Consider the following 21,830-nt stretch of genomic DNA (forward strand, 5'->3'; position numbering starts at 1 on the left):
TTTATGTCATTAAAGGCTGATGAGGTCAAATGTCAGATGTCAATTCACTTTTATTTATATAACACCAAATCACAACAACATTATCTCAACGCACTTTACAAGGTAAGGTTTAAGACCTCACACAACTAAACCCAACAAATCCCACATACAGCAAGCATTTAATTTGACAGCAACAGTGGAGAGGAAAAACTCCCTCTCTAACGAGGAAGAAACCAGGCTGGATGTGGGCGGCCATCTGCCTCGACCGGTTGGGGTGAGAGGAGAGAGAGAGAAAAGCACAGCAACAACAACAAGCAACAACAGAGCACAGGCAGGATGGTCTGATCCACAGCTGCCCATCACAGACACAAAGCTCTGAATCCAATGATACCTGTAGGTGAGGACAGAGAGAGAGAGAGAGAGAGAGAGAGAGAGAGAGAGAGAGAGAGAGAGAGAGAGAGAGAGAGAGAGAGAGAGAGAGAGAGAGAGAGAGAGAGAGAGTGGGGGAGAAGCACAGCTACTGGAGAGAAAGATAAGATAAGATAAGATAAGATAAGATAAGATAAGATAAGATACAAGAAAGAAACAGGACAAACAGTACAGCAGTACGGAAGAACAGTGAATAGAACGGACGGCAGCAGTATTAAATATACAAGAAAAGGTAAGAGCGGTATCAAGTCAGTGGGTTAAGTTTGGGGTTAACCAAACAAACACCTCAAGTCACCCCTCACCTCTCAGCTTTATTCTCCGAGGTTCTGGATCATGATTAGGGATTTCCTCCTCCTGCTTCATGTCTGTCTAATCATTGTCACCACTTGCACCTGGCTGCCATATTTAGTAATTCAGGACTCCCACCACACAGCTCTTCGTCAGTCGGTTTGTTGTTGTTGTTGTTGCTTTGGGAGGTTGCTTTGATTCAGGGTTTCATTTTCTCTGAACACTGTTACTTGATACTGTGTTGTCCTTTTTCCATTTTTTTTGTCCTGTCTGGCAGTTCAACAAGCAGCATCTATTAGGCTGAATGCCGATGCCGATGGACAGATTTGCTTATACAAGTATATATGAAATATATATACTCTTCTTGATTAATGGTTTATTTTTGGTTTAATTTAGTCCATACCAGATATGTGTGACGTCGCTGTGTTGGTGGACAGGTTGAGTTTGTGCGTGTGTGTGTGTGTGCGGGAGGTGATGGAACCAGCTGCTGGGGTAACATTATCTCACTGTTGCATTATGGTTGAGCATCAATGTTACATTTATGCTGATTTATGGTCATTCATCAATGTTACATTTATGTTTATTTATGGTCAACTATCAACATTACGTTCACATTGATTTGCGGTCATTTATCAACGTTACATTTCCAACAATTTATGTTTTCTTTTTATTAACCTTGCAGGTCTGGGACAGGTGTCGGAGCCGATGGAGAGGTGGAGGAGGCAGACATGTCGTCGGGGGGTTAATCCAGTAGCGGCTGCAGGTGGACCTAAAAGAGGAATGAGATGGAATTAGTAACTGATAATTACCAAATTAGAGCCTGTAGTGTTGATACTGACTGGTAGCAGTAGACTCAGGTAGCATGATGATGTGGTCGCTCTGGTGTCCACATGCCGCCTGGTTGAGCCATGCTTGTTGCTCCTTTTTTTCTTGTCATCCACCGAAATCCACCAATGTCCACCGTCAAACTACAACATATACGTAACACACTAAGCATTTATCATGTAAAGAAAAAAACACAAGTACAAGTAAAAACACAAGTACATGAACGACAGGAAACAAACGTCAAATAATCATACCTCACTGGCTGCACACACACATAAGTAGGAATGGAAACGTCAAATACATCAAAACAAACACTGTGAAAGTTTAGCGTCTTGTCTTATACTGTCGCTTTCTTTCACACGCTTTCCCTTGTGCACAAGTAAATTATGTTCAGATAGAACACATGAAACTTTGTTCCAGACCAGCACTGAAGATTAAATAAATACAGACACAATAAATATGCACATAAAAATGTAAAGATAACATATATGTCAGTTAAATATTGTGTCGCCAATATTAAAAATAACTGTCCTCAAAACTGACATTGAAACTGACAATCACTAAACATGAATCAAACTAACTTACAAAAAATTAATCCCACGTGTGAAACAAGTTACCGCGATAAGAACCAAACGTAAAAATCACGTGACAAAAAAAATAAAAAAACAGGACAAATACTGGACGAAACAGCGCCATCTGGAGGCTGGAAGACAAAGTGGAACAGAAACGTTCAAAGTTCTAGCTTTGTTCCACCACCACCTAACCTCTCTGGTGCATATGTGTTCATTGTTTTCCATACATTCGATAATGTAGTATCATAAGTTGTGATGACAGCATTTAAGGACAAAAATCAAAACACACATTTAGATATTTTTTATAAATTCTGCATATTTGAACTGATGTAACAAAATTCCGTCAAGGACACTTAAGTTCAAACATAAGCATTGACCAACAGTCTACTCATTTGTTTTAATCATTTTGAGTTACTTTTTTAAAAATAGCTGCCACATCGCCGTGCTCTTTCCAAAACAGTTGCTCTGTGTCTTTACCATCACAGTTTGAATTTATAGAGATTATAGTCTAGTGTAGATATATTGTGGACAACATACAATCTAAGAAAACTCAATAAAACAGCTACATATGGAATGCATAATGACCAATAATTTATATAAAAAAACATGATTAAATAAAATATTAATTAAAATAATTATTTACATCTACAGTAAACAAAGTCTGGCTTATAATATATGTTGAAGACATTCTGTAATTTTAACAATAATATTTTTTTAAATTTCAAGTAATTTGTTTTGCCTTTTTACAACCATTAGCATTAAATGTTGTTTCGTTTTGTAACGCCACAAAAACAACTGACAATAATTGCACCATGTCTCAACGTTGATTTATAAGCATTTTGTCAACCTTCTTACAACCGTTAGTATTAAACATTGTTTCAACGTTTCATCAACGGCACGAAAACAACTGACCTTATTTTAACCATATGTCAAAATTCATTTATCAGTATTTTGTTAACCTTTTCACAACCATTAGCATTAACGTTGTTCCAACATTACATTACATTAACGTCACATCGACAACTGACATTATTTCAACCTTATTTTAACGTTGAAGGTCGGTTGTGTGCCTGCTGGGTACACATATTGTATACATAAATACTGTATACATAATCTAATACTACTTAATAACAGCCATGACATACAACATCACAACTACCATAATCCCACACTATTGATATTGATAGTGATAAGTACCATTAATACTTACAGCTAGGTTTAGAAAGCCTGTTTATGAGCTCAGGTGTTGCGTGTCCCACTACAAGGTTAGTAAAGCTGTAGCTTAACATTGTTCACGCAAAGGGTGAGGCAGACGTTGGTGCATGAACAATGCCACATGTGGAAGCCAGGGTGATGGAGGAGCTCGGCCACTACGCCCAGCCAGAAAAGGCCACCCAGGCGTCGGATCCATGTACCCCCCGCACACCAACCGCACCACATCACACCATTCGCTTATTCTCATTCATGGTAGGTCTCTGACCTGCCGCCCATGTGGCCCCAGGCAGTGGCTAGGTATGAGGAACTTTGGGAGACCGCCAGTTCCATGAGGGGTCCAGCAGACAGAGCCATCAAAGCAAAGGCTCTGTCCACTGGCCCCCCTCCAAAGTACTGGATGAGTGTGTATGACTAATGCAATTAAAACTGCAGAGCTTCCCATTTAGAAGGGACTTTGGCGGAACCACTTTCCAGTAGCCCCGGTCCCTCCATCAGTAGGACGTCCCTCACAGACCTAAGTGGATGAGTGTGGAGTGATGTAGTTGGGAAGCAAGGTACCGGGGTTCGCAGAGCCAGGTTCCAAACTAGCTCTGCTACCTATTCCTACCTATTTTACCGCCCCCCACAACCCCCAGCCAGGAATAGATGAACGAGACCCAGGGACTTACCCGTTCTCTCGCTCAAGCATGCTCATGCTCGCCCCCTTTAGTGCTCCACTCAAACCTACACAGATACTCTGCGGCTGTGCACTGAGGGCCAATCCCGCCCAGGGTGCAATGAAGACCACAGCTCGAGTAGCCCACTAGTTCCCCCCCGGGCATCCCAGAATCAACTAGCCCCACTGCCCCTGTCCTTTGGGCAGACAGACACTCCCAACCACCAGGCCCCCCACCACAACAGACATGGCGTAGCACCGGAACTCTACACATCCCTACCTGGAAATGAAATCAATCAACTGTTTAGTTTTGATTATTGATTTGAACAAGCAGACAATGTGTCTAAGGTGGTGTAATCTAACACGTTTTTCAAGTTGTTTTCCAGTTCATGAAGATGATTTTCTTTGGGATACAGAAGGCAGAAAGAAGTGTGTATGATGAGTTTGTCTCTAGTTCAAGCCCACTTATATCTCCTAAAAGACAGAGTGCAGGGGCTGCTGGGATTGGACAGCTTAACCAGGTTGACAGGTGTTCACATACCCCTAGCCAAAATTGCTGCACAGGTGAACATGACCAAATATAGATCTTTGATACTGTACTTTTCACTGGAATGTCAATAAATTGTTCTATTGCTGGCGGTGGTTGCATCTAGATAGGAGTATTCCTAGTGTATGCATTAAGTAATTAGTTAATTTGTTGATATTTTAAGAAATTAGCACTAGTGATTTCGTATTGGGACAATAATTCTTCAAAAGAGGTAAACTTGTCTCTTGTGAAAACATGTTTTAGATGTGTCCCAACAAAGTGAAGCGACAACTCTAAAGGTTAACTCACTCATAATTGGGTCTGTCTGCAACACTTATTTGACACACATTAACTGTAAATATGTTTCACCTTTACATACCAATCTGATGCATTTGGGTTGATTATTGGAAAAGAGGGAGGAGCCAGACGAACCAATCTTATGATGGCCTCTGGTGTGAAAGCTGCCAGAGCTCCACAGCTTCTCTGTGACCATGGAGGAAGCTGAGCTCTGCTTCCCACAGCTCCTCAACGCATCGTGCAAAAGGCCGACGCAGCATCAAGCTGAGAGCGTTTTCATTTCCGTCCTGCTGTCCTGCATCTCTCTGCTCACAGCAGCTCTTAACCTGCTGGTCATCATCTCCATCTCACACTTCAGGTAATGAGACAAACATCTGAACACCAACAGTGTTTTGTTGTTTAATTCATCTCTTTCTGCTTCAGTTCATTGTCTGATTTATGATAAGGACTATTTGTTGCTGCTGAACACATCCACTGTTGTCATACTCAGGCCTTTATGAAATATATATATATATATAAATATGTATTAGTTGTGGTATTAATATTCAATAAATACAATGAGATGTTTTGTGTATTAAATCGCTGCTACTCATAATCAGGTAGATCCTCCACAGCTGCTACTATGATTGTCAGACTTGGGGCAGGCGGCGGACCCACATGCACAGCACGGAGGCAGGATAGTGATTAAACACGGGTTTATTATCCAAGGCAAGGTCAGGCGGTCCAGGTCATACACAAAAGGGCTCGGCAAAAGTACAGGCAGGGATGAGACAAACTCACGGTCAGTAGTTAGTCCAGGGTCAGGCAGGATACACAAGGCAAAACCGGAACAAAACACGAGGAACACGAAACACAGGAAGCACGGGAAACTCGGAACACTCAGGGGACTCAGGAAACTCGAGACACGCATGAAACTCGGGGACTCACAAGAAACACGAACGAAACTCAGAACTCTCAGGAAACACGACAATCTGGCAACTGGGGTCTGTGAGTGGTGAGGCTATATACTGGTACTGATTACTGATTGGTAACAGGTGTGGATACTGGGAACCGGAGAGTGACGACTGGGTAAACAGGAAGTTAACAAAATAAAACAGGATGTGGCGTGACAACAAGACATGGCGTGACAACAAGACATGGCGTGAAACATGACAATGATCTTTCTATTCTTCATGTTCCTCCTCCAGGCAGCTCCACACTCCCACCAACCTCCTCCTCCTCTCTCTGGCCGTCTCTGACTTCCTTGTCGGCTTTCTGTTGATGCCGTTTGGAATCTTCCTGATAGGAAGCTGCTGGTTTTTAGGGAAGTTCATGTGTGGATTTTTTCAATACACCTCCTTTACCATCACATCGTCATCTGTGGGAAACATGGTGCTGATTTCAGTGGACCGATACGTGGCCATTCATGACCCTTTGACTTACACCACTATGGTCACACAGAGAAGAGTTCGAGTGTGTGTGTATCTGTGTTGGGCCTGCTCTGTCTCCTATAATGGTGTCGTACTCAATACTTTTTTGAAAAATCCAGACGCATATAACTCCTGCTATGGGGAGTGTGTGGCTGTCATCAACTATGTAACAGGAGCTGTAGACGTTGTGTTGACATTTATTGGTCCAATCACAGTCATCATTGTTCTGTATGTGAGAGTCTTTGTCGTTGCTGTCTCTCAGGCTCGAGCCATGAGGTCTCAGATCGTGTCGCTCCAGGGTTCAATTTGTGTAGTTGCTCAGAAGTCAGAGAGGAAAGCAGCTAAGACTCTGGGAGTGGTAGTGGTTGTGTTCCTGATCTGTTTCTGTCCCTATTACTACCCGTCTCTGGTGGGTGAGGACACGTCTCCATCCACCACAGCAGCATTTTCTATTTTTGGTGTGTGGCTGCTTTACTGTAACTCCTGCATGAATCCAGTCATTTATGCTTATTTCTACCCCTGGTTCAGAAAATCTATCAGACTCATTGTTACTCTGCAGATACTAAAGCCTGGCTCCTGTGACGCCAACATGCTGCAGTAGAGACGTGGTCAATTTTAATGACTCAGCTCATATATCCTGAATGACGATTGCTTTAAAATAAAAAAAGTTTTTCTTCTTTTGGTAAAATGCAATAAAAGTCTACCTGAACATTATTATAGCCCATGTGTTCACTGGTACACAAGCACAACTCAGTACTACACACTCAGATTCAATCAGTTTAAATATGCTGGCAAACCAAACTAAAAGGGGGCAAAATTTCTTTTCTTCTTAAATCCTTGCAATTATTTTCTTGTTTAAAACATATTTAAAACAATGCACTAATATTATAGTGAAATCATTACACAGTGGGTGAATGTTGAAGCTCTGAGATCATCTTCATATGTATTTGTCAGAACATCATAGGATGTTGAAATAGGGATTTATTCCAAAAAAGACAGGGTCAGAATCAGGCAGGGTAATACACAGGTAGACAACGATGAACGATCCAATGGATCAGGCAGACTCAGTTCCGTGAGCAGGCAAGATTCGTTAACGTGTTGGTCGAGGCTACAGTACCGTTCAGACAGAGGCAGAATCGTAGTGAAACTAACTTGCAGGGTCATTTACCAGGCAGGCTCGAAGAACAAGGCATACAAGGCAGGTAGGGATTAGGCAAAAGTCGGTAACGGAGGTCAAGAGCAGGGTTCAGGATCACAAGACTAGACACGAGTACACGATGCTGGAAAGTGGTGGAAATCACGCAAACACGAATTAACAATCTGGCAACTAGAGAGTGTGTGAGGTGGAGACTATGTCCTGACGTAGATTACTGATTATGGGCAGGTGTGTGTAATGAGGACTGGTAATGGCAGAGAGAACAGCTGTGATGTGAGTGAAACAGGAAGTACTTCAAAAAAAAACAGAGACTAGAATCAAAACAAGACAGACAGGAAGTGCTTCAAAATAAAAACCAGAACATGACCAGAAGACAAGACCGAAACTGTGACAGTACCCCCCCCCCCCCAAGGGCGGATACCAGACGACCAAAGGAAACGCCACCAACCGAGCAGGGTGGGCGGAGGGAGGACTGGTGGAGGGCAAAAACAAAACCCAACCCGCTCAGAACGCTAGCAGGGCGGGCAGAGGGCGGACTGGAGGAGTGCCCAACAAGAACCCCCCTCAAAACTCACGCCCGAACACGACAGACCAGGACCCCACCAGAAAAAACAAGACAAAAAACGACCACGAGTCCCATAAACAAGAAAAAACAACATGAATGACCACGAGGTAAGTCCAGGGTGCACGAACAAACAGAGACGCCACGCTGCTCCTATTTATTGAGGGTGGAGACGCGACAAGGCGGAAACCTGGCTCTGCAGACCCTGGCGCTCTGCTTCCCAACTACATTTCTCCGCATTCATCCACTTAGGTCTGCAAGGGGCGTCCTGCTGATGGAGGGACCGGGGCTACTGGGAAGTGGTTCCGTCCCTTCCAAGTGGGATGCTCTGCAGTCTTAATTGCATTAGTCATACACACTTGTCCAGGAATCTGGGGGCTCCTTCCGGGGGGGCCAGTAGACGGAGCCTTCCCATTGATGGCTCTGTCTGCTGGACCCCCCGGAGAATTGGGTATCTCCCAAAGTTCCTCATACTTAGCTACATACACATACATTTAGGGCCGGGGGTGGGCTCTTTCACTGGGGCCTGGGGCTGAGGCCAGTTGTGGCCTCGACCACTGGCCCTGATGGAGAGATCACCACCCAGTTTTAACTGCAAAAAGACATTTAGGGCGAGGGGGGGCACTGTCCGGGGGACACACCGTCAGCCAGCGGTTGTGCTCCTGGAGGTGTCACCCACCTTCAGTGCACTTTAGTTCCACACACTCACGTCCAAGCTGGGATGCAGGGTTCTGGGGGACCTTTTTCTGCTGCCCTCTGCCTCCCCCGGGTTGGGGGGGTTGGTCGGGGCTCGGGAGGAGCTGCGGTCCCTGCCTGGGGCCACATGGACGGCAGGCCGGAGACCTACCCTCCCCACGAATGTGATCAAGTGAATGGTGTGGGTGCGAGAATGTATCTGAGAGTGCATTGGTTCACGTATGATTGACTAGTTTGTTGTGAGAGAGTCTATGGTGTGTGTGTGTGTTGATGTGATGATGTGTGTTGCACATGTGGGTGGGTGTATGCGTCTGCTGTGTTTGTGTGAGTTGGTATGCGTGTGGTGCGGTTGAAGTGTGGGGGGTCCGGTTTTTCGCCCGGGGTACGATGATCGTCTGCCTGGGTGGTCTCTTTTCTGCTGACCCCACCAATTGCTGGCCTTGTGCTGCAGGCCGCTGTAGCGCCAGGGGATGAGGTCGGGCCGATGGGGTGGGCCCCGCTCCGCCCATGTGGGGGTGGTGAACTGGGGGCGGGCCCCACTCTGGGCGCGGGGGCATCTTCTGGCGGGCTCCCTACGGACCGTGGGTCCTCGGGCTCTACTCTTTCAGGCCGACCCTCCCACCGGGGGGAGTGTTTGCCCCTGGTTCTCATGGGGCGGACAGCGTTGACCCCCGGTGGCCCACTCTGGCCTCGGGTGCTGTCTCTGTGGCTGCTGCAGCTCTGCCTGGAGGGCTCTGTGTGGGCGGCTTGGGTTGCAACACCTGCCCTCCTGGAACTGAAGATGTGTGGGCTCCCTGGCTGCTGGGATTCCTTCCTCTGCTTGCTGGATGGGCGTAGTGGCCGAGCCCCTCACATCACCCTGGCTTCCACAAGTGGCAATGTTCATGCACCAAGGTCTGCCTCACCCTTTGGGTGAATAATGTTAAGCTACAGCCTTACTGACCTTGTAGTGGGACACTTTCCAAATCCAACTGTAAGTATTATTGATACTTATCACTACCAATATGAATAATGTGTGAATATGGAATTTGTGGTGTTGTATGTCATGACTTTTATTAAGTAGTATGGGATATGTATAATAATGCACATATGTATGTATATTGTATGTATATGTTTGTATTAGTATGTGCACATACCTTAGCACTATTATTGGTATTAGTATTAATCTCCAAGGTAAACCACAGTACAAAAATTGTTTAGTTATGAATGTGTTAGCCTAAGGTACATCCATGCTTCTTATTTATTTTTTTATTTATTTATTTTTTTTGGTCCGATTGTTTACTTAACAGATTTGCTTGGTTTCAGCAGCTGGTTGCACCCCTTAACCCCCCCCCCCCACCCCCCACCCCCACCCTCCCGCATACACACCCTAAAGCAGAAACCTAACCTGTCCACCAACACAGCAACATCACACACATTTTGGATTAGCTAAATAAACCATTAAATAAACCATAAATCAGGAAGAGTATATATATTCTATATATACTCTTCTTGTTAAAGCAAAGCTGTCCATCACAATGTGGCATTCAGCGTAATATATGCTGCTTGCTAAACTGCTGGACAGAACAAAAAAAAAAGAAGGAGGCAGCACCACACAAACGGCAGGAGGTGCCGAGGGCGAGGCCACCAGACCGGAGCACGAGTCCTGGATGGACGTGACGCTGGAGCCAGAACCGGAGACGAGGGCCATCGGTGAGACGGGACCAGACGGAGGACCGGGATGGACGCAGCTGACGCCGGACGACCAGGAGCTGAGACAAACGTGGTCTGGACAGGACCACCAGGAACCGAAGCTGGAACGACCTCCTCCTGGAGGCCGACAGGAACCGGAGCTGAAACGACCTCCTCCTGGAGGCCAACAGGAACTGGAGCTGGAACGACCTCTCCGAGGCCGACAGGAACTGAGACAACCTTTCCGAGGTCGACAGGAACTAGAACGGCTTCCTGACTGGAGCCGACAGGAACTAGAACGGCGTCCTCACTGGAGCCGACTGGAACTAGAACGGCGTCCTCACTGGAGCCGACAGGAACTAGAACGGCGTCCTCAATGGAGCCGACAGGAAGTGGAACGGCCTATGCCTGGAGGCTGACATGGACAGGAACGGCCTACGCCTGGAGGCTGACACGGACAGAAACGGCCTCCGCCTGAAGGCCGACATGGACAGGAACGACCTCCGCCTGGAGGCCGACACGAACTGCGGCTGGAACGACCTCCGCCTGGAGGCCGACATGGACAGGAGCTGGAACAGCCCAGTCGGGGCCAACATGGACCAGACTGGTCACTCCCGGACCAGCGGTGGGCAACATAACCGCTTCCCTTGGACCGACAGGGACAGGGACGGTGACTGCTACCAGGTCGGCAAGGCTGCTTGCGGTCTCCTCTCTGGAGCCAGCAGGGCTGCTCACGGCCTTTGAGCTTGACGGGATGCTAAACAATGCACACAATCCTCCAAGCGCAAAAAGCAAGGAAAAAAAAAACCCAAACGGGGAATCCAACTTAAAGCCGGCTGGGTCCTATTCTGGCCAGATTGTTCTGTCAGAACATCATAGGTGACGGACCCACATGCACGGCACAACCAAGCTTGGATGTTGAAACAGGGATTTATGCACAAAAGACAGGGTCAGAATCAGGCAGGGTAATACACAGGTAGACAACGATGAACAATCCAATGGATCAGGCAGACTCCGTGGGCAGGCAAGATTCGTTAACGTGTTGGTCGAGGCTACAGTACCGTTCAGACAGAGGCAGAATCGTAGTCAAACTAACTTGCAGGGTCATTTACCAGGCAGGCTCGAAGAACAAGGCATACAAGGCAGGTAGGGATTAGGCAAAAGTCGGTAACGGAGGTCAAGAGCAGGGTTCAGGATCACAAGACTAGACACGAGTACACGACGCTGGAAAGTGGTGGAAATCACGCAAACACGAATTAACAATCTGGCAACTAGAGAGTGTGTGAGGTGGAGACTATGTCCTGACGTAGATTACTGATTATGGGCAGGTGTGTGTAATGAGGACCGGTAATGGCAGAGAGAACAGCTGTGATGTGAGTGAAACAGGAAGTACTTCAAAATAAAAAAACAGAACATGACCAGAAGACTAGACCGAAACTGTGACAGTATTAAATAACATCAACTCTTTTATTAGCTCCTCTTGTGTAAATGAGACGTCTAGAGCGGAGCAGGACATGTAGGAGACGTGAGGTAAAGCTGGTGTGAGTGAAGAAGACTGTGGGAGGCCTGGTGGTAAACACCGATCCAGAGCACTGGTGAAAGGGACCAAACAGGAAGTAGGTCTGCCAAAAAAAGTACTGAACCTAAAGTACAGCTGACTCAACAATGATTAAGGCACTGAGGCTGTAGTGTGAACTGCATGACTCATGGTTGACCAAAGAGAGAGTCAAGCCAAGAATGAACTATGGCCTAATTCAAATGAAACGTGGAGGCTTCCATGTTTAACACTAGACCCTGACTGATGGGCGATTACCTTGAGTTTTCCATTCTCTGTGCTGTCATCACTGCTGTTCATCTATTGGTCAGGGAGGGAGAAGTGCCATCCAGTGGCCTTATTAAAGAGGTTGTGGGTTGTAAACCGGCCACAGCTCTACAGCGTCTCCTTTCCTGGTGATGGAAGCCCAGACAGAAGCTGAGCTGTGCTTCCCGCTGCTCGTCAACTCCTCCTGCAGGAAGCCGATGAATCACCCCGAGACGTCCTTCATCTACGTCCTGTTCTCCTGCATCTCTGTGGTGACTGTGGCTCTCAACCTGCTGGTCATCGTCTCCATCTCCCACTTCAGGAAAACATAAACTCATAAGCATAACCTAAAATAGCACATTTATGATCAGATATTGTTGTTTACTTGTGATGTAGTTCTGCTGTAAGTAGTAGGATGTTCACTGCAATGTCCAGGCTCAAAGCTGAAAACATGCAGTAACATTAGTGGTGGTGTTTGTCTTGGTCTGCAGGCAGCTCCACACTCCCACCAACCGCCTCCTCCTCTCTCTGGCCGTCTCCGACTTCCTGGTGGGTTTCCTGCTGATGCCGGTTCGAATTCGCCTCATGGGAAACTGCTGGCTGTGGGGGAGCTTCATGTGTGCCTTATTTCGATACACCTCCTTCATTATCACATCTTCATCTGTGGGGAACATGGTGCTGATATCGGCTGACCGATACGTGGCCATCTGTGACCCCTTGGGTTACTCCACTAAGGTCACACATGAGCGGGTTCGAGTGTGTGTGTGTGTGTGTGTTGGGCCTGTTCTGTCTCCTACAATGGTTCCATTCTGCACGACTTCCTCATGCACCCAGACGCATATAACTCCTGCTATGGGGAGTGTGTGGCTGTCATCAACTATGTAACAGGAGCTGTAGACGTTGTGTTGACATTTATTGGTCCCATCACAGTCATCATTGTTCTGTATATGAGAGTCTTTGTCGTTGCTGTGTCTCAAGCTCGAGCCATGAGGTCTCAGATCGTGTCGCTCCAGGGTTCGATTTGTGTAGTTTCTCAGAAGTCAGAGAGGAAAGCAGCTAAGACTCTGGGAGTGGTAGTGGTTGTGTTCCTGGTCTGCTTCTGTCCGTACTTCTATCCCTCTCTGGCGGGTGAATACACATCCACCACGGCAGCATTTTCTGTTTTCGGTGTGTGGCTGCTTTACTGTAACTCCTGTTTCAATCCCCTGATTTACGCTTATTTCTACCCCTGGTTCAGAAAATCAATCAGACTCATTGTTACGATGCAGATACTCCGCCGTGACTCCTGCGATGCCAATGTGCTGCATTAAAGCCTGTGCTGTGGGAAACAGGAAGACAGAGGATAGTGATTTTGTTTGCCAACTAATAGCTGAACTTTGAACATTGTAATCCTCACTTACAGTATTTATCCTGAGATTGTGTGAAAATGTCTTGTTTCTTGTCAGATCTAAGACAAATATCTTATAATGCACCGGTATCAATAAAAGGGCATAATGGCTGTGACTTGTTTGGTTCAGATGAGTTCTTACACACTCACACAGACGTAAACAGGTGATGTGCTTCATGTTGGGTCTATGATGCATGAGTTGTTATAGACTCTAGAATGAAGCCAAACACCTGCTTCTACTCACTAAACACCTGCAGAGACTTTATGTCATTAAAGGCTGATGACACCAAATGTCAGAGGCTTCAAAGTTAAAAGGTACTGTCACAGGTGTCTGTTATGAATGGACTGTGTGAATGCAGAGGTGCATCAGCAAGTACACCAGACGATAAGATAAGATAAGATAAGATAAGATAAGATAAGATAAGATAAGATAAGATAAGATAAGATAAGATAAGATAAGATAAGATAAGATAAGATAAGATAAGATAAGATAAGATAAGATAAGATAAGATAAGATAAGATAAAAATAAAATATACAAGAAAAAGTAAGAGCGGAATCAAGTCAGTGGGTTAAGTTTTGGGTTAACCAAACAAACACCTCAAGTCTGTAACGTGACCATAGACCAGTAAAAGAGACACCACATGTAAAATGTCCCACGAGCAACAAGTACACAGTTCAAAACAAACTGTTGTGGTTGCATGAGCCGGTGGTTTTTATGTGGTGGTTGTATGAACTGGGCTCCTCCAGCAGCCACGTTTAACGGTTCTACCTCAGAGTCTGGAGTAAAAATCAGAGTTTAGTCTTTTCTGTCTGTTTCTCACCTCTCAGCTTTATTCACTGGATCACTGGATCAATTCACTCACTGACATGATGCAATTGGGGCTGTTGTTGGAACAGAGGGAGGAGCCAGACGAACCAATCTTATGATGGACTCTGATGTGAAAGCTGCCAGAGCTCCACAGCTTCTCTGTGACCATGGAGGAAGCTGAGCTCTGCTTCCCACAGCTCCTCAACGCCTCGTGCAAAAGGCCGACGCAGCATCAAGCTGAGAGCGTTTTCATTTCCGTCCTGCTGTCCTGCATCTCTCTGCTCACGGCAGTTCTCAACCTGCTGGTCATCATCTCCATCTCACACTTTAGGTAATGAGACAAACGTCTGAACAGTGTTTTGTTGTTTAGTTCATCTCTTTCTGCTTCAGTTCATTGATTGATTTATGATAAGAACTATTTGTTGCTGCTGAACACATCCACTGTTGTCATACTCAGGCCTTTATGAAATATATATATATATATATATATATATATATATATATATATATATATATATATATATATATATATATATATATATATATATATATATATATATATATATATATATATTTAAATATGTATTAGTTATGGTATTTATAATCAATAAATACAATGAGATGTTTTGTGTATTAAATCGCTGCTACTCATATTTAGGTAGATCCTCCACAGCTGCTACTATGATCTTTCTATTCTTCATGTTCCTCCTCCAGGCAACTCCACACTCCCACCAACCTCCTCCTCCTCTCTCTGGCCGTCTCTGACTTCCTTGTCGGCTTTCTGCTGATGCCGTTTAGAATCTTCCTGATAGGAAGCTGCTGGTTTTTAGGGAAGTTCATGTGTGGATTTTTTCAATATGCGTCCTTCATCATCACATCATCGTCTGTGGGAAACATGGTGCTGATTTCAGTGGACCGATACGTGGCCATTCATGACCCTTTGACTTACACCACTATGGTCACACAGAGAAGAGTTCGAGTGTGTGTGTGTGTGTGTTGGGCCTGCTCTGTCTCCTATAATGGTGTAGTACTCAATACTTTTTTGAAAAATCCAAACGCATATAACTCCTGCTATGGGGAGTGTGTGGCTGTCATCAACTATGTAACAGGAGCTGTAGACGTTGTGTTGACATTTATTGGTCCCATCACAGTCATCATTGTTCTGTATATGAGAGTCTTTGTCGTTGCTGTGTCTCAGGCTCGAGCCATGAGGTCTCAGATCGTGTCGCTCCAGGGTTCGATTTGTGTAGTTGCTCAGAAGTCAGAGAGGAAAGCAGCTAAGACTCTGGGAGTGGTAGTGGTTGTGTTCCTGGTCTGTTTCTGTCCGTACTTCTACCCGTCTCTGGTGGGTGAGGACACGTCTCCATCCACCACAGCAGCATTTTCTGTTTTTGGTGTGTGGCTGCTTTACTGTAACTCCTGCATGAATCCAGTCATTTATGCTTATTTCTACCCCTGGTTCAGAAAATCTATCAGACTCATTGTTACTCTGCAGATACTGAAGCCTGGCTCCTGTGACGCCAACATGCTGCAGTAGAGACGTGGCTCATGTAAAACAAGGGAAATGTTTGTGTCCTAAATCAAGCACACTTTACAGTTTCTAGATCTGATGTCTTTGTCACAGATTCAGCGTCTTAGTCATGACGCATCCCAGTTCTGGTTTTATTTTGTTAGTTCCTGTCTCCAACTGTCGTTTTGTTTTGCTCATGTCCTGCTTTATTTCTGGTCATGCAGTGTCCCAGCTGCAACCTTTAATCACTAACCCAGTACTCTATATTAGCTCCAACATTCACCCTGTTTAGTGAGATTCAGACTGTCTGTGTTTCCATGCCAGCAATCCAGTTCTCTTTTTGTGTAAGTCTAGCTCGTGTTTTGACCTCTGATTCTGCCTTGACATTGTCTTACCTTAGCCCTGTAACCTGTTTCCTAATCCTGCTGCACTATGTTTTTGACCTGAGCTTGTTTTTGTCCTCTGCCAGCCTTAACCCTGCCTGTACCTTTGCCTGGGCTCCATTGTGTACTAACCTGCGCCTGTTTTCTGATCTGCCTTTGCCTGACATTAAATTCATGCAAACTTTACTCTTCTGTCTCTGTGCTGTGCATGTGGGTTCAGGGACTACTTGATACTGGAGTACACCTGGCTGTGGCAGCACAACCCTCGCCTTGATAGGAGAACGGGGATGTCATTGAGTGGTGAACTGGCTGCCTTGACTCTTGTTTTATATCCGATGTCAAGGTTGACCAGGCGGACTCCCTGGAGCAGTCGACCGATGTGCTGGAGGTGCCTGATGTGTCTGGAGTCCCTGGGTGCTACCTGGATCTCAGGGCAAGAAGAAACCCACTTTGTTGCCTCCACATCGTCCCCACAACTGTGCCATTAACCTAAGGCCTGGAACTTCGTCTTCCAAATGGAGACTCTATCAACTGGCACCCAGGAAGAGGCAAACTGTGATAGAGTACATTGACAACGCTCTGTGTGTGGGACGCATCTTCTTCAAAGAGGCACAGTTCTTCTTCCTCAACAAGAAGAATGGCTCTGTCCCTGCATTGATTCCCAGAGGCCTAAATGTTGTCAGTGTAAGAGATTCCTACAGTACCCTCTTCCTCTTTTATCATCAACTTTTGACTTGCTTGCGGAGACTAAGATTTTTACCATTCTCACCCACGCAACGCCTACCACATTGTGCGTATCCGAGAGGGGGACGAATGGAAGACAGCAACACCCTGATGGGACACTTTGAATATCTTGCCATGCCTTCTTCACCAATGCTGCTGTGTTCCAGGCTTATGATTAATGATTTGGGTTTGTGTACCTGGATGACATTTTGATCTTTTCTTGCACAGATAGGAGCACCGTTGTCACATTCGCCAAGTGTTTAGGAAGGTACTAGAACATAAGCCTTATTTCAAGGTAGAGAAATGAGAGTTCCATGTATCCACGCTATCATGTTCGTCGTGTTGCAAGGTCGGGTCCAAATGGAGCCTTCCAAGACCCAGGCAGTGGAGAACTAGCTGGTCACTTCCTCCAGGTCAAGGATTGAGCGGATACTGGATGACGATCCCGCCTTCAATCATTTTAAGCAGAGCTTCACCTCTGCACTTATGCCTAATATTGCCTGATCTGGTCTGCCACTTTGTTTTGGGGAACGATGTATCCATTACAGTGGTGGAGCCTATCCTGTCCCAGCAAGATTTAGACGGTGGGAGGTTGCACGCTTGTGCTTTTATGTCTTGTAAGCTTTCTCTACTGATGTCGTAGCTACTTTTAGCAATTGCGGAGGTCCTGGCAGTTAAGGTGGCACTTGAGGACTGGCGACACTGGTAAGAGGGTGCAAAGCAATCTTTTTTTCGTTTTTACCGATCACAAGAACCTCGAGTACCTCAAGATCACTAAACAGTTTAACTCCCGCCAGGCTCGTTGCTCTCTGTTCTTCAGCCATTTTAATTACCATTTGTCTTACCAACCAGGCACTAAGAATATCAAGCTGTATTGTCCCGTGTCCACAAGTCTGAAGAAGACAGCGAGGTTCCTGAGACCATCCTGCCTGCGTCCTGCCTTGTTAGAGCCATCACCATCGAAGCGAGCCAAGACCATCCACTGATACCACCCTGTCCACCCAACCACATGTTTGTGCCACCAGAGCTTCGGGGGGAGGTGTTTCATTGCGCTCATGCGTCCACGTTTAGTTGTCACCCACAAGTTCAGCGAACCGCCTTTGTGGTCGACCGCTGGTTCTGGTGACCATCAGTCCTCAAGGACATCAGGGAATATGTTGCAGCCTGTCCCACATGTTCCTCCTACAAGGACTTACATCAACATCCCCCTGGTTTCCTCCAGCCGTTGCCAATCCCTTACCGTTCTTCGGTCCCACATCACCCTGGACTTTGTGACTGGTCCCCCTCCTCCAGAGGTAACACGGTGGTTATGACTGTGACTGACCGTTTCTCCCGCTTAACCTGTTTTGTGCCTATGCAAAAGCTACCCACAGCCCAGCAAACCACGCAGGCAGTGATGAAGCACTGCGTCTGACTGAGGTCTCCAATTCATCAAGAGGTTCTTGCACGAGCTCTGCGTGCTGTTTGAGGCCCCGTCCAGTCTGTCATTCGGATACTACCCTGTGTCCAACGGCCAGACTGAACAGACAAATCAGCAATTTACGGCTGGGCTCCAGCTCTTTTCTGTCGATAGGGTTATTAATCCTACGTCTGTCAGACTTTCCTTGCTTAGATTCATGAAAATCCATCCAACATTCCAGGTCAGCCCACTCAAGGTCCCTCCTACACCACTGCTGCCACCACCTCACCTTATTTATGATGGTCATGCGTACACGGTCCGGGAGCTTCTGGCTTGTTGCAAGCAGGGTTGAGGTTTTCAGGACTTTGTAGACTTGGATGGGTATGGGCCAGAAGAGCGGTCCTGGATTCTGGCCAGGGACATCTTGGAACTCACACCTGTCACTGAGTTCCACCGGTCCCACCCTGGGCAGCCTGGGCCATCTGGAATCCACCCTTGACCAGGGAGTTCTGTCACAGATCCAGCTTCTTAGTCATCACGCATTCTAGTTCAGGTTTAATTCTGTTAGTTCCTGTCTCCAACTGTCTGTTTTGCTCATGTCCTGCTTTACTTCCAGTCATGTGGTGTCCCGGCTGCAATCTAATAATATTAACCCAGTACTGTATATTAGCTCCAACATTCACCCGGTTTAGTTCCACACTGTCTCCACGTTTCCTTGCCAGCATTCCAGCGCTCTTGTGTAAGTCTAGCCCGTGTTTTGACCTCTGATCCAACCTTGACGTTGCCTTGCCTTAGCACTGTAACCTGTTGCCTGATAATGCTGTACCGTGTTTTTGACCTCCGACCCGCCTTAACCCTGCCTGTGCCTTTGCTCCACTGTGTACTGACCTGTGCCTGTTTTTTAACCTGCCTTTGCCTGACATTAAATCCCTGCTAACTTTTAAACCTCTGTCTCTATGCTGTGCCTGTATGTCTGCCGCCTTACTGTTTCTGTTTCTTACAGTGTCATTTGTTTTAGCTGAATCCTAAAAATTTTGACACATTTATAGTGTTTATATGATTAAATGACTGACCTTTTTTTAAAAATATTTTGCTTTGTCTGAACACAGTGACTTTAACAGAGAGTATAATCATAACTCAATAAGATAAAGCGTGGCATAATAATCAATCATGACTGAAACAATAGCTGAATATTCATTGGTGCATTGAGGTCTTAAAAGTCTTCCACAAACACTTCATATCTACATGCAAATTTTTATTTCACACGTTACAACTGAGGACTGTGTTGGCCCTGCGTGACGGACTCACCACTAATTCTTATCAGTATTAGTTTTGCCTTATATCTCTTCTTCTACTTCAGGGTGAATGAATGAAGACTCATGACTGATGTAAACTTCTATTAACTCCACATTAGCTCAGATTACATCAACCTAATTCAAAGTCAAAATTAAAGAAACATTTGTTTAAAAAAATCCTTTTTTAAAATCTTCCAGCTAATTATTTTACATAAACTTACCAACACTCATTTGACACACATTAACCGTAAATATGTTTTACCTTTACATACCAATCTGATGCATTTGGGTTGATTATTGGAAAAGAGGGAGGAGCCAGACGAACCAATCTTATGATGGCCTCTGGTGTGAAAGCTGCCAGAGCTCCACAGCTTCTCTGTGACCATGGAGGAGGCTGAGCTCTGCTTCCCACAGCTCCTCAACGCCTCGTGCAAAAGGCCGACGCAGCATCAAGCTGAGAGCGTTTTCATTTCCGTCCTGCTGTCCTGCATCTCTCTGCTCACGACAGTTCTCAACCTGCTGGTCATCATCTCCATCTCACACTTCAGGTAATGAGACAAACCTTTAAATCCGCAAATCTTTGTACAAAATATGTTGTTAGATCAAGAATTTGATAGAATTATAACATATTCAGATGAGATCATTGTTACAGTTTCTTATTCATTACATTACATCCTAATTAAAAAGATATGTGGTAATAAGCTGTTTAATTAATTATTAAATCTGTTTTGATCTTCCACAGCTGCTACTATGATCTTTCTATTCTTCATGTTCCTCCTCCAGGCAGCTCCACACTCCCACCAACCTCCTCCTCCTCTCTCTGGCCGTCTCTGACTTCCTTGTAGGCCTCCTGCTGATGCCGTATAGAATCCTCCTGATAGGAAGCTGCTGGTTTTTAGGGAAGTTCATGTGTGGTTTTTTTCAATATGCGTCCTTCATCATCACATCATCGTCTGTGGGAAACATGGTGCTGATTTCAGTGGACCGATACGTGGCCATTCATGACCCTTTGACTTACACCACTATGGTCACACAGAGAAGAGTTCGAGTGTGTGTGTGTGTGTGTTGGGCCTGCTCTGTCTCCTATAATGGTGTAATGCTAAAAGACTTCCTCATGCACCCAGACGCATATAACTCCTGCTATGGGGAGTGTGTACTTGTAACTAATTACATCACAGGAGCTGTAGACATCGTGTTGACATTTATTGGTCCCATCACAGTCATCATTGTTCTGTATATGAGAGTCTTTGTCGTTGCTGTGTCTCAGGCTCGAGCCATGAGGTCTCAGATCGTGTCGCTCCAGGGTTCGATTTGTGTAGTTGCTCAGAAGTCAGAGAGGAAAGCAGCTAAGACTCTGGGAGTGGTAGTGGTTGTGTTCCTGGTCTGTTTCTGTCCGTACTTCTACCCGTCTCTTATAGGTCAGGATACATCAGGCAATGTGGCATTTTCTGTTTTTGGTGTGTGGCTGCTTTACTGTAACTCCTGTCTGAATCCAGTCATTTATGCTTATTTCTACCCCTGGTTCAGAAAATCATTACAGCTCATTGTTACTCTGCAGATACTGCAGCCTGGCTCCTGTGACGCCAACATGCTGTAGACATGCTTATAATAACAAGCTCAACAAGGGAGCTAAAACAAGGGATTTCAGAAAGACTTCACACAGATTATGATCATTATTATTATGTAAAGTGTTTATGAGAGTTATTTTATACAATTAAAAATGACACAAGCATCGTCTATATAAACAAATATGTTTGAGTTTTCTTATATGCTGTTGCTTTTTTCAAGACATGATGCTTTGACACATGAAAACAGTGAAAACCTTATAAATTAAACATCCTTTGGTTTAAAGGCCTTTAACAAATTGGGAGCAAAGCATCAGCTGGATGTGGACACATATTGTAGCACATGTACTGGTTTGTGGTACACATACTGTAGTACTGTAGAGCTTGATTAATATTTCTACTGCAAACTATCAAATAAAGGCAGAAATAAAAAAAGGACATTTGTTTATCTTAAAGCTTTATTTCCTAATGGCAGATAAAAAAACATGTTTGTGGTAAAACTAAATCTACTCGTCACATCTATGTCAAATAATTATTATTAATTGAAAAAGAATTGGTCAAGATTAGAGAAAATGACAATGATGTGTTGAACAGCCTGTGACTTTGTACAGGTTTTCGTTTTCGTGTTAGGATTTTAAAGCAGCCCACAAATATCAGTGGTTTAATCTTTACAAGATC

The 21,830-nt window shown here is 45.2% G+C and overlaps 3 protein-coding genes, 1 long non-coding RNA gene and 1 pseudogene across 5 annotated transcripts; 4 read left to right on the top strand and 1 right to left on the bottom strand.

Annotated features, from left to right (window-relative positions):
• Nucleotides 1-546: 546 nt before the first annotated feature.
• On the bottom strand, nucleotides 547-12,220 carry LOC129603544 (uncharacterized). Of its 2 annotated transcripts, none has more exons than XR_008693493.1 (3): nucleotides 12,094-12,220; nucleotides 1,536-1,664; nucleotides 547-1,465 (listed from the first exon to the last, which is right to left on the bottom strand). It is a non-coding gene; the product is annotated as an uncharacterized LOC129603544 (long non-coding RNA). The 2 variants fall into 2 exon arrangements; XR_008693494.1 differs by lacking the exon at nucleotides 12,094-12,220 and adding an exon at nucleotides 5,714-5,933.
• Nucleotides 4,832-6,808, top strand: LOC114846953 (trace amine-associated receptor 13c-like). The gene is made up of 2 exons (XM_029136232.3): nucleotides 4,832-5,144; nucleotides 5,974-6,808. The coding sequence occupies exons 1-2, from the start codon at nucleotides 4,981-4,983 to the stop codon at nucleotides 6,794-6,796; spliced, it is 987 nt and encodes a 328-aa protein (XP_028992065.2). The 5' UTR covers nucleotides 4,832-4,980; the 3' UTR covers nucleotides 6,797-6,808.
• Nucleotides 12,221-12,233: 13 nt separating the features above from the next.
• On the top strand, nucleotides 12,234-13,593 carry LOC114847722 (trace amine-associated receptor 13c-like; annotated as a pseudogene).
• Nucleotides 13,594-14,437: 844 nt separating this feature from the next.
• LOC114846954 (trace amine-associated receptor 13c-like) lies at nucleotides 14,438-15,814 on the top strand. The gene is made up of 2 exons (XM_029136233.2): nucleotides 14,438-14,608; nucleotides 14,992-15,814. Exons 1-2 carry the CDS (start codon nucleotides 14,445-14,447, stop codon nucleotides 15,812-15,814), a joined length of 987 nt encoding a protein of 328 aa, XP_028992066.2. The 5' UTR covers nucleotides 14,438-14,444.
• Nucleotides 15,815-18,047: 2,233 nt separating this feature from the next.
• LOC114846955 (trace amine-associated receptor 13c-like) lies at nucleotides 18,048-21,790 on the top strand. The gene is made up of 3 exons (XM_029136234.3): nucleotides 18,048-18,188; nucleotides 19,987-20,135; nucleotides 20,371-21,790. Exons 1-3 carry the CDS (start codon nucleotides 18,048-18,050, stop codon nucleotides 21,182-21,184), a joined length of 1,104 nt encoding a protein of 367 aa, XP_028992067.1. The 3' UTR covers nucleotides 21,185-21,790.
• Nucleotides 21,791-21,830: the final 40 nt, after the last annotated feature.

The sequence above is a fragment of the Betta splendens genome, chromosome 21 (genome assembly GCF_900634795.4).
Source record: "Betta splendens chromosome 21, fBetSpl5.4, whole genome shotgun sequence".
NCBI lineage: Eukaryota > Metazoa > Chordata > Actinopteri > Anabantiformes > Osphronemidae > Betta > Betta splendens.